The 14,815-nt window shown below is 39.1% G+C and overlaps 1 protein-coding gene across 2 annotated transcripts; it reads left to right on the top strand.

Moving 5' to 3' along the window:
* Positions 1–613: 613 nt before the first annotated feature.
* LOC122027587 (disease resistance protein RPM1-like) lies at positions 614–12,291 on the top strand. 2 transcript variants are annotated; one of them, XM_042586572.1, is made up of 3 exons: positions 614–890; positions 986–1,131; positions 8,844–12,291. In XM_042586572.1, the coding sequence occupies exon 3, from the start codon at positions 9,163–9,165 to the stop codon at positions 11,920–11,922; it is 2,760 nt and encodes a 919-aa protein (XP_042442506.1). In that variant the 5' UTR covers positions 614–890; positions 986–1,131; positions 8,844–9,162; the 3' UTR covers positions 11,923–12,291. The 2 variants fall into 2 exon arrangements, with proteins under 2 accessions (XP_042442506.1, XP_042442508.1); XM_042586574.1 differs by lacking the exon at positions 614–890 and having other exon boundaries at positions 899–1,131.
* The last annotated feature ends 2,524 nt before the right edge of the window (positions 12,292–14,815 follow it).

Below are 14,815 nucleotides of genomic sequence, written 5' to 3'. Positions count from 1 at the left end.
TAACATTATTAAAAAAAATTGTCGCCGCCAGTCAGGTAGCATTCAATACAGTATTATCTGTTATTATATGCATGATTAAAAAAATGTAACTCAGATACTTTGAACATAATTTATTATAAGGTTGAATAACTTTGGTGGCTAATGAATGTTTAGTTTTATTTTGACCTTATACATATATATATTTTTATATCTTTTGTTAATTTAAGCCCCAAATTTATTTTTGTGAATCTTATAACATTCAATGAAAAATAGCATAAATGGTATCATTAAAGATTAGAATAAAAATAAGGAAGGGGTTTTTTGTCTTATTTTTTATTTAAAAATATCCTTATTCTCATACTATTTTAATAGTTTTATTCAAATTTATGACTTAATAAGAATAATTTTAATCAAACTACTAAAATGTGAAATAATTTTCTAAACAATTTCAATGTCTACTAATTTTAATCAAAACTATAGAAAGGTTGAACACTTTCCAATGCAATGTTAATTAAAATAAGATATTTTTAAATATTTTTTATCAAATAAAAATTAAGAAAAGATTGAATTACTCGACAACGACTGATTGGTTTTCACTAACCACGAAATAGGGAGACTCGACGACTTTAATCTCCCGTCCAAGAGAAAGCCCCGACTTTTGGAGAGATTTTGACTGTTCTCCGGTCGATTCAGCGATGTGGCCTTTGCTGATCTGAGCTTCGATTCAAAGTCTGATGGTGGCAGAAGGAATCTCCGCAGGAAATATCCAGGAAACAAGCCAAGGCACCATCTCCACTGGAGGACAAACTCGGATGTCAACAAATATGTGGCTGCTCTGCTCTTCTTTTTTCTTCCTACCTTTCCTTCTTATCTGATTTACTGGAGACTTCAATTGGCTTTCCACTTCCAAGGTGAGCATTTTAGCTTCAAGCCCGATCCCAGCTAAGGTAGATTGCCTTTTCTGTTTTTTATTGGTTTTAAAAAAATTGTTTGTTCTTTTTGTCAGTTGCTAAAAGTTATTGAGAGTCTGCTTCGGAGGGTTTTTCTTCTACTTTGAGCATCACAAGGGAAAAAGTTGATAGGAATGGATGTGTCACTCAAATGAAAAAGGTTGGATTGACTCTTTCTGAGAAGGAAAGTTAGAATCCAAAGGTAAAGTAAAGTATTTTAGATTGGCAGTCTTATCTCCTCCAAATACGTAGCTAGTATTCTTGGCTTGGCTTCTTGAAGTAGCAGTTTATTATGAAATATGTGATCTTGTGTTAGCTTTGTATTTGGAAGTACAATATATCATTATATTTTTTTTTAACCATTTGATGCTGGTGATGTTTCCTGCCCGTTCCTCGTGGATTCAAACCAGTAGAGTTTTTTCCTTTCACCTGAACGGCTCCTGTGCTTGCTCGTCAACATGGGTCAGGGGGCGCCGGTGTGGCCGGCGTGACTCCTTCGACGGTCAAGTTAACACTGGGCTGAGAAGAAGAAGGAAAGATGGGAAAGCATGAATGAGAGCTCGTGTGCTTGTGGAGGAACAAACTCACCTTCAACCACCTTTTTATACTGCTGAACCTCACCGTCCATGTGGGCCGCCATGTTCTCTCACAGACTACCGAGGGCATGCGATCGTATCGGATGTCAGAGGTATGACGTTGGCGTCGTACATCTGGCATCATCTAGATTGTTGCCACGAGTCCCATCTATCGTTGTTAGTAGCCGCTGCTGACAGTTTTATGTCGGAGTTGTAACTATAGGGAATAGTTGGATATTCAGATCGGAGGGGTCTGACTTGATACGGATATTCTCTGTCGGGGATGTTCTCGTGACCCGAGTGCACTGTCTTGAGGACGTTCCTTGTCGGAGATGCTTTTGTAGTATAATCTATTATGGGGATGTTCCTCGTCGGGAATGTTCACAAAGTGAGTGCATGGCTAGGGTTCTGTGTCACCTATTTCGGGGATGTTCCCAAAGTGAGTGCACGACTGAAGTCCTATGTAACTTGTTACAGGGATGTTCTTGATCGGGGATATTCTCAAAGTGAGTGCACGACTGATGTCCTATATAACCTGTTTCGAGGATGTTCTCAAAGTGAGTGCACGACTGGAGTCATATGTCATGCTAACACACCATCTCCTCTAGGCATCAACTCAAGCAGCCTATGCTTCCAAGCAGCAGAAGTCCTATGACATTGACTCAGGCGGGCTATGCTCCCGGGTGACTTGAGTCTTGTGATATGCTGACGCACCATCTCCTCGAGGCATTGACCCGAGCGGGTTTTGCTCCTAGGTGGCTGAAGTCTTATGATGTTGACCAGAGTAGGCTATGCTCTCGAGCGGCTAAAGTCCTAGAACCTGTCGGCGTACCAGGTGAACATTCTTGAGCAGTGCGCATTTTTTACATGGTTTATGTCCCGGATGGATATACTGACATATATCACCTGCTATAGAAATCGACTAATGAGTTCGATGTTGAGGTGGAGATGATGATGCAGAAGTTTGCTAGTGAGGCGGTGGCTATTGAAATGGGAGAGTCGTCTGACTTTCCCCGCATGGTTTGACTTGCACATATTAGAATAAACATCAGGGGGTGTCGGAGTTGTCTGACAAAATCCCTTCGATGCTTAAGTCATTAGATATGCAGTGAGCAATGAGTATAAAAGTGAAATTGAGAAAGAGAGAGGCCCTAAATATCAACATACCTTGGTATGTATATGTATGGGATGGGGAGTTTCCTACGGAGATTGTTACCACTAACTCTAAAAAATTGTTGAGTCATTTCTACCATTAATCCCGGGTTGATCATTAATTATAGTCATCTTTGTTAATGTCTTCACCTAGACCATTAATAGTCTTAACTCCAAAAATGGTGATCATGGTGGGACCATATGAGGATTGTGTACCACGTCTACTCATGGCCAATAACTGTGCGGGCGATAGTAGCTATCTTGACAAGATTTGTAGCCTACTGAACTTAAACGGGAGAGATCGGGGAGCTCAGAGGAGAGAGCTCGAGGAGTTGGGATTAAAGAGCTCAAAGGTATTGATGTGCCAACCTAGCCAAGAGGTCAACTCTTTAGTCCAAAGTCTTTGAACATGCAAGTGGTATGTCGACCTGAAGTACCAAATAGGCATGAGCTGCTGACTTGTGGTGAGATAATACTAGGGGCATCACCATTACTCTTTCATTTTTGTATTGGTAAAAATATCTCTAGCATTGAGACTTTTACAACAATTTTGTGTATAGATCAAATGACCTCATCGATTGAATTTCACATAATTGTTTATCATTATTAAGGTAGAAGTTTAGTATAATTGTAACACTACACTATTAATATTTTGATTTAAGTTAGGTGGAATAAAATAATTTAAATGTATGATTATACATTTGCCATGTGTTATCTGTCTCATGATAGGACCCTTCTATATTCTTCCTTCTCTGTTAATCTTATCAATTGTAACTGCGTATGTCATATTTTATATACGAAAATTAAAAGATAAGCCTAATCTAAGGCATACCTTGTTTAAATTCTAAGTTTAAGATAAGATTAATTATCTAGATAGAATTAGTGATAAGTAAAATCTTTAGGCCACTTCAAATCCTTTTTTCAAGAGAGGATTGCTTTCGTAGGGGAGGAACATCTCACCAAATACTAGCCACAACTTAGAACTGCTTTATTATTGCTTCACAGTTTCTGCATCGATCATATATTCCACAAAGAACCATGATCAACCCCCCTTCACCATGCATCTGGTAAAAGGAAGATCTAAACTGTGGCATATGGTCATTCAGACAGGGACAGATCTTTAAGCATGGGAATTCTAAAAGACACTAGAATAAAATCATGATACCTAGTAATACTAAACAATGGTAACTGGTTATACTTGGCCCCTGATGATATGAAACCACATCACTTGATCATTATTTGTCGAACACTATGCAACAAAACATACCACAAGTAGTGATCAACGAACCATGACACTTCATCACACCAAATTATGATACCTGATATTAATAAACCATGGTACTACTTAATCAATGTTGGTAAAGCACTAAAAAACAAATGGCACCTGGTAATGTTGAACCATAGCTAGAATACATTGTAAAGTCAACTCACAATTGGAAATAAAACTACTAGAACAAACTATAACACCTAGTAGCATCTAGTTATACTAAAGTGTGGATAATACTAAATCATGTTACCTATTCACTATTGAGAAAAGAAAAAAGAAAAAAAAACATCTACAAATAACAAAGGCACCAGTGCTAGGGAGAACCATGGCTAATATGTGCTCTAAGATCTATGTAGATCTAGTAACCATGTATAACAATTTAGAGCTCCCTTTGCTAGATGTGTGATGAAGGACTTTTATCCTTCCTTTAAAGCATTCTTCAATCACATTCTCTTTCTCATATGACTATGATTCCTTGCGAATCTTCTATTTGCAATACATGAAATATATGAATTTGATCTCCTCTTTGTTTTTTATAGTAGTCTTCCTCGTATTCATGTATTTCATGCCTCCTCACAAGGGGGAGTGTTTAAGCATTTTTTTCCTTTTCTTCTTTTTTTTTCTTTAACCAACTTTCGTTCTATGTTTTGCCCTTTTTTCCCATCTTCTTCTTCTTGAATCTACGTTTGCATGTTGCCAATGCACTACATTGACCCTATGTATGATCATCAAGTGATTTCCTTCTAATTGATTTAGCCCATCTATTGTTGCTTCTGTGTCATAAGGAGAAGCCTAATCCAAAGATTATGATGAACCACAAAGATTATCTTATTCTATTTTATTTGTGTTTTGCATATGCATCGCCTAAATACCTCTACGCTTATGTTTCTCATCAAAAGGGTTATCTTGCCTTGAACAAGTTCCATTTTGGGCAAGAAGATGCTGCAAAGAATAACCATCCACCTCTTACACGTTTCAATGAATCTAAAAATTCTAGATCACTTGTTTAAATGTTTCCTCTCAATTCGCCTTAAGAGGATGACAACCTTTAGATTAATGATTTCAGATCTATTAATTAAACTCAATGAATTACTACCTCTGAATCAATCTAATGAAGTATCATAAACTTTAGATTAACCTAGAGGATTACAACCTCTAAATTAACCTTTTAATATTTCAATTTTCCTTTTACAATTATATGAATTAATGTACAAAGCAAGAAATATACAAAGCTCCAATCCCACCTTAAATAATATAAAAGTAAAAACATGATAGCCAGGAAAAAATATTAAAAAAAGAACATAAGTCTTTTATAATTGTATGAATTAAAGTACAAAGAAACAAGTTTACAAAGCTCCAATCTCACCCTAAATAATATAAAAGAAAAAACATGGTGGTGAGAAGAAGTTGTTAAGAAAGAACAAAAGCTAAGGGTGCACAAAGAGCCCTTTAAAGAATGTTTACTCGATAATAATAATAAAAGGGCAGTCTGGTGCACGAATCTCCCGTTAATGCGGGTCTTGGAGAAGGGTCTATTGTATTATGCAACCTTACTCTGCATTGCAAGAGGTTGTTTCCGGGGTTTGAACTCGTGACCACCAGGTCATACAACAACAACTTTACCATTGCGCTAAGGCTTCCCTTCACTCGTGACAAGACTATCAAGTTATTTGTTGAGCAACACTCCACTAGAGACTATTTATAGATGATTTCCAATTGCTAAAATTCAAATTCAAGCTTATCCATGAACTTTGGTGGAGCAAAATTTAAGGTTGATCAACGAACAATCACTAGTAGTTGATGGTTAATGAATAAACATCGTACAACAGTTCTTTTTGATCGTTATCCATAAAGTTTGGTTGACAAAAGAAAAGTGTTTTGTTGACCAATGATGAATAATAACCATTGGAAATCTAATTTTGTTAAAGATTGAAAACTAGAACATTGGTCACTATCACTTCTCCTTCTCGGACCAAAACCGAAGGTGGAGAAACCTTTTTATAGCAAGATTACAAAGCTCCCTGATCTCGTTTAGAAGTGGTGAGCTATGGACTATCGACGAGCTGGCTGGAAATTTGATTGGAAGAAGACTCCAGTAGGGGGGCATCAGGGAACACCTGCGACCATCAACAGGAGGAAGGGAAAAACTCGTCAGTAGGCTAGGGGGTCCCTGACGCAGCTACTTCGATGATCAAGTTAGGATCAAGAAGAAGAAAAAGAACACTGGTGTAGCGAGAGAAAAATGGTGGACTTGTGTACCTGCGCCAGCGAAGGACCCCTTTTATAAGGCCTCCTGTAATCTCCGCATTTAATCAAGCATTATATCATTGCTTGATAACCTATTTAATCACCATGCTTCCACCGTATCGGGCAGTCCCATCTTAGGTATGGGGGAGTAATGCGCATCTATGCAAGGATATAATCTTCTAACAAATCCACGTGTTGCATTAATAGTGAGATGAGCTCATGGACCAGGGGGTCGCTGCTAGTTAAAAAATGGGCCATGCACAGGGACCCTAGCTTCTCATGGGAAGTGAATGAGCTATGATAGTACTCTAAGGGGGAGTTGAGCCTTATAGGCAACTAGCACACTGAGGCGTTGGGCCCTTGAGTGCAAGCCTGTTCGGCCTTAGCCGATTGGGCGATGGTGGGGAGCAAAGTCCCATAAGTGTTTGACAGAGTCGAGAAGCTAGGCCCTTGAGGGTCTGTTCGATCGACCTTAGCCGATCCGGAGATGATGGGAGCATAGCCCTATAAGTGTCCGACAGAACAGGGAAGTGGGGCCCTGAGGGCCTGTTCGATTGGCCTTAGCCGATCGGGACATGGTGAAGAGTAGAGCCCCATAAGTGTCCGTCAGAACTAGGAAGCTGGGCCCTTAAGGGCCTATCCAATCAGCTGTAGCCGATCGTGAGATGGTGGGGAGCAGAGTCCCATAAGTGTTCGGCGGAACCGGGAAGCGGGGCTCTTGAGGGCCTGTCCGATTGGCCTTAGCCGATCAGGAGGAGGTCTCGCGCCAGCTATACGGCTTGTTGACCTACCTTGGATTTTTTACTGTCTCCCACACCGTCTTGTTGACCCATGGACCCCACTTAGGGGCCCTTCCTTATTCACTGTATCACTCCCAAATGGAAATAGCAGCAAGAGAGAAAAAATAAATAGATTACAAGTTTGGAAACATTCTCCTCCTCTTGATTGATTAAAGATGATGCAGATGAGAGCTTGAGATCGAAGTTTATCGGAAAGAGCGCAATGGAACAATGTTTTTCTCTCGTTCCCTAATTTCCCTTTTTAAACACATCATAATCGGGTCGTTTCTCTACTTTTTGGTCATCATCAATCGATTGGCAAAAACCCCTAATCGATTATTGATAGTTGAACGGTCACTGACAATAGATCAGCGGATGAGATTATTCCATTTTGAATCCTAATTGATTGGTGAGAATTTCCAATCTATTGGTAATCTTAATCGATTTGCCAATTGATTCGGTAGCCTTCTTTCCTCGAGAAGAAAGTCTGCCAATCGATTGATACACCATTTGGCTAAAACTCGGAATTTCTAGTTTACACTAATTGATTGTGGCAATCGCCACGGAATTGAAACCAATTACCTCATGCTAGGTGAACCTCCTGTTCCTTGAACTTTGCGTCTAGAGCTTTCTCATCTCCGGGTCTTCATCTACCCTTGCATCTAATCTCTGCATGGGTCCTTGCATCTGGTCTTCTGACCTGCAAGAACTTCCTTTTGCCAAGAATCCAGTCCTCGACCTTCTTGGACTTCTCTTTGTTGGGTTCGTCGGGCCGCGAAAACCGCTTTTTCGCGTCGCGGAAACCCCGAGTGACCTTGGACTTCTCTTGTCCTGCAGTTGGTCTTCTGACTTGCAAGGACTTCTTCTTGCTAAGAATCCGGTCCTCAACCTTCTTGGAGGTCTCTTATCCTGCAAACTTGTAACTCAAGCTAAATGCAATGTATTAACCTAAACATAAATAATTGTCAATTATTGAAATTTCTCATCCAGGGCAAAAATCCATCAACTTTATGTGCAAGACACTATAGTAACTTGTTAAACACAATCCATTTACTTAAACATGTTTTTCAACATTAAAAACACAGGAGGGACTAACAACTCTCGTTCCCCTTCTATGTTGAAGCAAAGTGAGACACCTTGAACATCCCTCATATCAAAAGGGCCATTTCGAGCAAGTAAGATTTTGACGAAAGATAAACATCCACCTTGGAAAAGTAACTGCACCTTTGCCAGGCCAAGTCCACCTGAGACAAGACAACTACCCCAATTTGCCTCTAGTGAACACTCTAACATGTTCATCTTGACTGCCTAAACAAGTTCTAATTGGCCTCATTTGAAATCAGTATTGCTCTAGTACTCAGCCAACAAGAGTCCCAAATTGAGGTCCGAACCATATTAATATACAATTAGTAGGCTTATATAATCTTCTTATGAAATTAACTTCACAAGGAGAAGTCACTAGAGATTAATCCCTAGTACTCTCTTCATGTTTTCTCTCTCTCTCCACCCACTCTCTAATGGTTGTGTGCACTGATCTAAGGACAAAGGGATTTATAATTTACTTACTCCATCTTCTGATGAAGGTCAAACCAATCATTGGTTGCGTGGTTTATTAATTCTTTATGTTTTTTTTATTTAGCCTACATGCGATTTATCAAAGCAGTTGGACATAGATATCTATCTATTATAAGATATGACCTAGTCAAGCATATTAAGTCGTATACTTATGTTTCGGATAGAATCATAAAATTTTTATGTTGAGTTTATAAATACTTATAATTCTCCTTTCGTGCAATACAATATTTCTTTCATTAATTCTATAACATACAATAGCTAAACTTTTTCATTCAAAGTTGGGAACTAGAAATGTGTTTCACATTGTTTCCGGTAACAGAATGGGCAAAAAGAACATGTTCGGGAGGCCATAGGGTGATAGCAGCATGTGGTAAATGATCCTGACATTTGAAGCTTGTCAATTCGAAGTAGCAGAGCTGTTTGTTCCAAATCACAGAAAGTCTGGTTCAATCTTTCAGTTTATGCCTCACCATGTAGAGAATGAGTGGCATATATACCATGGTTCCAAGTTGTACAAGTCAAACAGATTTCTCCAGGACAAACAGGAATTTCCTGAAAATAATCCTATCGTGAATGAACTCAAATTGAAAGAGTTAGTTTCTTCTTGTCCTTCTACGATAGCACAAAGTTGAGCAAAGATGGCAGAGGCTGTCATCGCTTGCTTGATTGAGAAGATCATTACAGCTGTGGCCTCTGTATCTCATAGTTTCCTTGATAGGCCTGTGCAGAATATTCACATGAAAATGAACAACATAAGGAGGGTGCTAGAGCTTACAAAGGCGTTCCTGAAGCATACAAGAACATATACAGGCGAAAACGAACTAGTGGATGCTTGGGCAAAGCTGATTCAAGATGTGGCCTATGATATCAAGGACATTGTCGATGAATACATCTTTTTAATGACCAGTGGAAGATGGGCTGGCTTAATTACCCGTATCAACAATGATGTCAAGGCCAAATCTTTGCACGAATTAGGTAAGAAATTAGAGGAAAGAGAAGCCAGCCTTTGGAAGCTTGTAAGGATGAAAGATTCATATGGTATTAGAGTTCCAGAGAGGTTCTCCAGCTCACCCGAAGAGAATGATCTAATCTGCCATTTAGCTGAATCAGCACTCTCTGTCGAGGAAGATGATCTCGTGGGGATTGAGGAAATCAAGTACAAGCTCATCAGATTATTAATAGATGAAGAGCCCCAACGCACCATAATATCTGTTCTCGGGATGGGTGGTGTTGGCAAGACCACACTTGTGGCAAGAGTTTACATGAATCAAATGGTCATTAGCCATTTCAGCTGTTGTGCATGGATCTCTGTGTCTAAAAGCAATACTGTCGATGATCTCCTCAAGAAGATCCTGAAGGAACTGCACCGTGAGAGGAAGGAAGTGATCACTCTTGATTTTGATTCAATGGATTACAAAACTTTGGTGGAAAATCTCCGTTTGCATCTGGCTCACAGAAGGTACTTGATCATCTTAGATGATGTTTGGCAAGCAGATGTCTGGACTGATATTAGCTATGCTTTATTTGCTAATAATTGCCGAAGTAGAGTTGTTATTACCACAAGGGTGCAGGATGTGAGTTCATTAGCAGGCGAGGAAAGGATTGTGAGAGTAAACCCTCTACCAGATGCCATGGCATGGGATCTCTTCTGTAAGAAGGCATTTCCGACAGAGGTGGGAAATACTTGTCCACAGAATCTGATACAATGGGCTAGAAAAATGGTGGACGAGTGTGATGGCCTTCCTCTTGCTATTGCGGCGATTGCTAATCTTCTGTCTCACAAAGAAAGGGAGGAATTGACATGGAAGAAAATACATGATAGCTTGGCATTGTCGACTAATCAGGACAACCAAGAACTCCAAAAGGTGCCCAGAATTTTGAGCCTCAGCATCACAAACCTTCCACACCATCTCAAGAACTGCCTCATGCATTGCAGCTTGTTTCCAGAGGACTATCCCATTGCAAGAAACAGGCTCATTAGGCTATGGGTGGCAGAAGGATTTGTGAAGGAAAGAGGAGGAATGTCGATGGAAGATGTGGCTGAGGACTACCTCAACCAGTTGGTGGGAAGAAGCTTGCTCCAAGTCACTGATAGAAATGAACTCGGACGTGTTCGGTTCTGCCGAGTTCATGATCTTGTCAGAGAGCTTATCATCGAAAAATCAAGAGAAGAGCATTTTGTTGATGTTTTAGAAGGTGAATTTAAAGATGTAAGCGATCGGGTTCGAAGACTTTCTATCATTAAAGATTACCAAGGTGCCACTGTGAACCAAAGCATGGAGATATCCTCACTTCGATCTTTCCACACTTTTACACCGGTTCCCATTTCAGTGCTCTTGAAATGTAGGCTGCTTAGAGTCTTGGATCTTCATGCTGCCCCAGTTGAAGCCTTGCCGAATGCGATAGGCCACCTTGCCAACTTGCAATATTTGAGCATACGTAAAACCAATGTTAAAAGACTGCCAAATTCCTTAGGAGACCTTCAGAAGCTCGAAACCTTGGATGCAATATATACAAACATAGAGGAGTTACCTAGTGGGATAAAAAAACTGGGTAATCTGCGTCATCTGTTGGTGAAGAAGTTCCATCGGCAAACTTCCAAATACACAATTCTTGGAGGTGGAGTTGAAGTTCCTGGTGGTGTAGGCAATCTGAAGGGGTTACAGACACTGAAAGCTGTGGTTGCAAATGGTAAAATGGTGCTTCAGCTCGCAAAGCTCACACAGATAAGAAGTTTAGACGTTAGAGGAGTTACAACCCAACACAGCTTTGTCCTCTCATCATCACTCTCAAAGATGGATCGCCTCGCTCGCTTGGTAGTGATGGCAAAACACAAAGATGACACATTGCTATTAAGTGATATGAAACCACCACCCCAGCTGCGGAAGCTAAGCCTGTATGGTAACCTGGACAAGAGGATGCTGCCTTCGTGGTTTAGCACACTTGAAAATCTTACTCATTTGGTCTTAAAGATGTCCAGGCTCAAGGAAGATCCATTACCACAGCTCACTGCATTGCCTAATCTGGTTACACTCTTTCTCATGCAAGCATATAATGGAAGCAAACTGCAGTTTCATGCACAGTGTTTCTGTCGGCTCAGGTCACTGGGGTTGTGTGATATGAGCCACCTCAATTGCATTGAAATAGAAGAGAATGCTCTTGAATGCCTTCATGAGATGACTCTCGTAAGGTGCAGTCAGTTGAAGACAATTCCAGTTGGGTTGGAACACCTCACTAGGTTGCAGAAATTGGAAGTTGAAGGCATGCCAATAGAGCTGGTGACTAAGCTACAGAATGGGGGTGAAACTGAGGAGGATTCGAACAGGTTGAAACATATACCGATCATCAAGAACTGGTTGGGGAGAGATGGAATTTGGGTTGAAGACAGACTCAAGTAGCATTTGTAGTTTCAGAATTCTTTGCCACCAGAATTTCTTACCTTCACAGCGTAAATCAAGCCTATTTTTCACTAGTCAAAGGTGGAAGAATGGAAATTGGTTGATTACTTGTGTGCTTAAAATTCAGGAGGATTTTGTCTGTTCCAGGTACAATTTTTATGTAGCTTGTGTCTAATAATTCAATGTAGTATTTACCTTTTTCTTTTCCGATTCCGCTTTAGAACAATGGGATTAAGTGTGAAGCGTGCTGTAAATATTCTGCCCTTGGTATGGTTATGAACTAAGGCTATGTTTAGTTGGGTGTAATGTAATCGATCTTGTAATATAATCAAATTTATAATGTAATGTAATATAATCTTGATTACATTACTACGTTTGGTAATATAATGTATGTAATCTTTGATTATAAGGGTGATTATATTCTTTTGTTTGGTATTCATTATTTTTTATAAGGAATGTAATTCATATTATTATAAAATGATAAAATTATCCTACGACTTCTACCGACGGTCGCTGCACCTCTGTCGGAGCTTGCGCCCGGTGAACGGTGACGACCGGCCGGCGACCGGCGATCGGCGGCGGCGGCGACTGCCGACGACCGACGGCCGGCGGCAGGGCGATCGGCGGCGGCAGCGGGCGGCGATCGACGGATGGTCAGCTGACTAAGGGTATATTCAACATTCAAATTTTGGTTAAATAGTGACCTCGTAATGTAATCGGATTATATAGTATTTGCTTTGTAATCTAGATTACAAAACTTCACTACCTTTTGTAATCGAGATTATATTACATTACAGGTTTAAAGTTAAAATAAATAAAATAATCAACCTTGTAATGTAATCTTGATTACATTACAAGACATATTATACCTTACCAAATGTAGCCTAAGTGTTTGTCTGTTTCATGAAAAATAATTTACAGGAGTAAGGTATATTTTACATATTTTTATATGATTTTTTTTTACAAAAGTACAAAATTTACATACCACTAGCATTTATGTTTCCTATATGTCTCAGCCCTTTGTGAGTTCTAGTATAAATATATGTATTATTGTAATACTAGGATATGAAATACTTATCAAAGTTTTTAGGGTTCTCTTAAGTTGTGCGATGCAATCTCCCTATAGTGTGGTGCATAAGAATCCTTAGATGGCATACTTAGGTTCTACCATCTTTCTACAATCCCTTATCACTTCATTTCAGGTTTCTACTCTTCAAACCTCTCAACACTCAATCTCTTCTTATGCTACATTATATTTGATATCCGAGCCAAAGTTAATATGTTTACAAGATCTGGGAGGAGCTTTAGAGGAAGGTTAATTGATGGTCAACGTGATGAGATACCTATTCGCATGATGGAACAATTTGATGGGATGCAAATTAGTCTAAATGGTATTGAAGCCATTATTCCTCAATCTAAAGGTGGTAAGTCCAAGCAAAGCAAGCAAAAACATCTCAAGCTAATAACAACTTGATTGAAAAAGGGTTTCCAACACCTCAACGGTAACAACTTTTTTCTAAGTGGGCTAGAGGATTTCTTGACACATAAAATAATTACCAAGATGTTGTTGGAGATATCACAAAGAAAGTTCAAATTGAGGTGCTAGATTTTGAAGGGAAAATGAACCCCACTTTATTTGTTGATTAGTTTGCAACAATAGAAGAATATTTTGTTTAGTACAACATGTTTTGCTCAAATGAAGCTAGTGGGTTTAGCAAAAATATGGTAGATTGTGTTGGTGTAATATTCCCTAGGTCAAGGTTGACCTGATTGACTAAGCTTTGTTGGAGTGTATACTGAAAGCCTAAGCTTTGTAAACATTCATTATGAATAAAGAATCACATTTGGTCTAATTATCTACATTTGTTTGTAGTTGTTCATTTAATTTATATTGTAGATAACATAGTATGTGGTGTCACATACAGAAGATGATGTTATCAGTACCTTATAAATTATAAACAGTAGCTCACGACCAGAATGGAAAGGAACAAACCATTAGAAGGTCGTAGTGTAATTAGGTATTAGTTTATCTTGACTATATAATTACACTAGTACACTCAGAGTGTATTGAGTAGGACCATTTGAGGTCGTTCCTTTTATACTGACTTTATAAAGGAACAAAGACCTCAGTTATTATGGAAGTGTGTGCTCTTAATCCTAATATAATAACAAGCACATATGTTTGATATTTATTTCTTTAATTTATCAATGGGTGAGATTTAGTTCGATGAATCAATAAACCCGATAAATTGGGAAATGGTATCACTCATAGTGTGTGTTGTTGATTATAGAAGGAAACCGTGTCCTAGTGATACTAGGTTGATAATGTCCTCAAGAGGAGCTCATAAAGATTGTCATGTTAAACCTGCAGGTGGACTTAGTCCGACATGATAATAAGGTTGAGTGGTACTACTCTTGGACTTAGATATTAATTAAATGAGTTGTCAATAACTCACTTAATTAGTGGACATTCGATATCTTAAACACATGGAGACTAACACACTCATAATAAGAAGGAGCCCAAAATATAATTTGGGATTGGTGCGGTAGTTCAATGATAGTTCTCTAGTGGAATGAATTATCATTGATAAAATTAAGTTGTGTGTTCGGGCAACATGGGATGCTTAATTTTATCGGAGACCAAAACCAATTCCTCCTCTCGGTCCCTATCGTAGCCTCTTATTTATAGAGTACTATACCCACATATACCCATTCTATACCCACCTAAAGGGGGCCGGCCAAGCTAGCTTGGGAACCAAGCTAGGGTTTAAGGTGGCCGGCCCTAGCTTGAACCCAAGCTAGTAGGGCCGGCCATAATTAAATAAAAAGAAATTTAATTTTAGATTTTATTATTATGTGGAAGATATAATTTAAAGAGAATTAAAATTAAAAT

Source organism: Zingiber officinale, chromosome 10A (assembly GCF_018446385.1).
Source record: "Zingiber officinale cultivar Zhangliang chromosome 10A, Zo_v1.1, whole genome shotgun sequence".
NCBI classification, from domain to species: domain Eukaryota; kingdom Viridiplantae; phylum Streptophyta; class Magnoliopsida; order Zingiberales; family Zingiberaceae; genus Zingiber; species Zingiber officinale.
The sequence above is the reverse complement of the archived record's forward strand: the minus strand, read 5'-3'. Positions and strand labels throughout refer to the sequence as shown.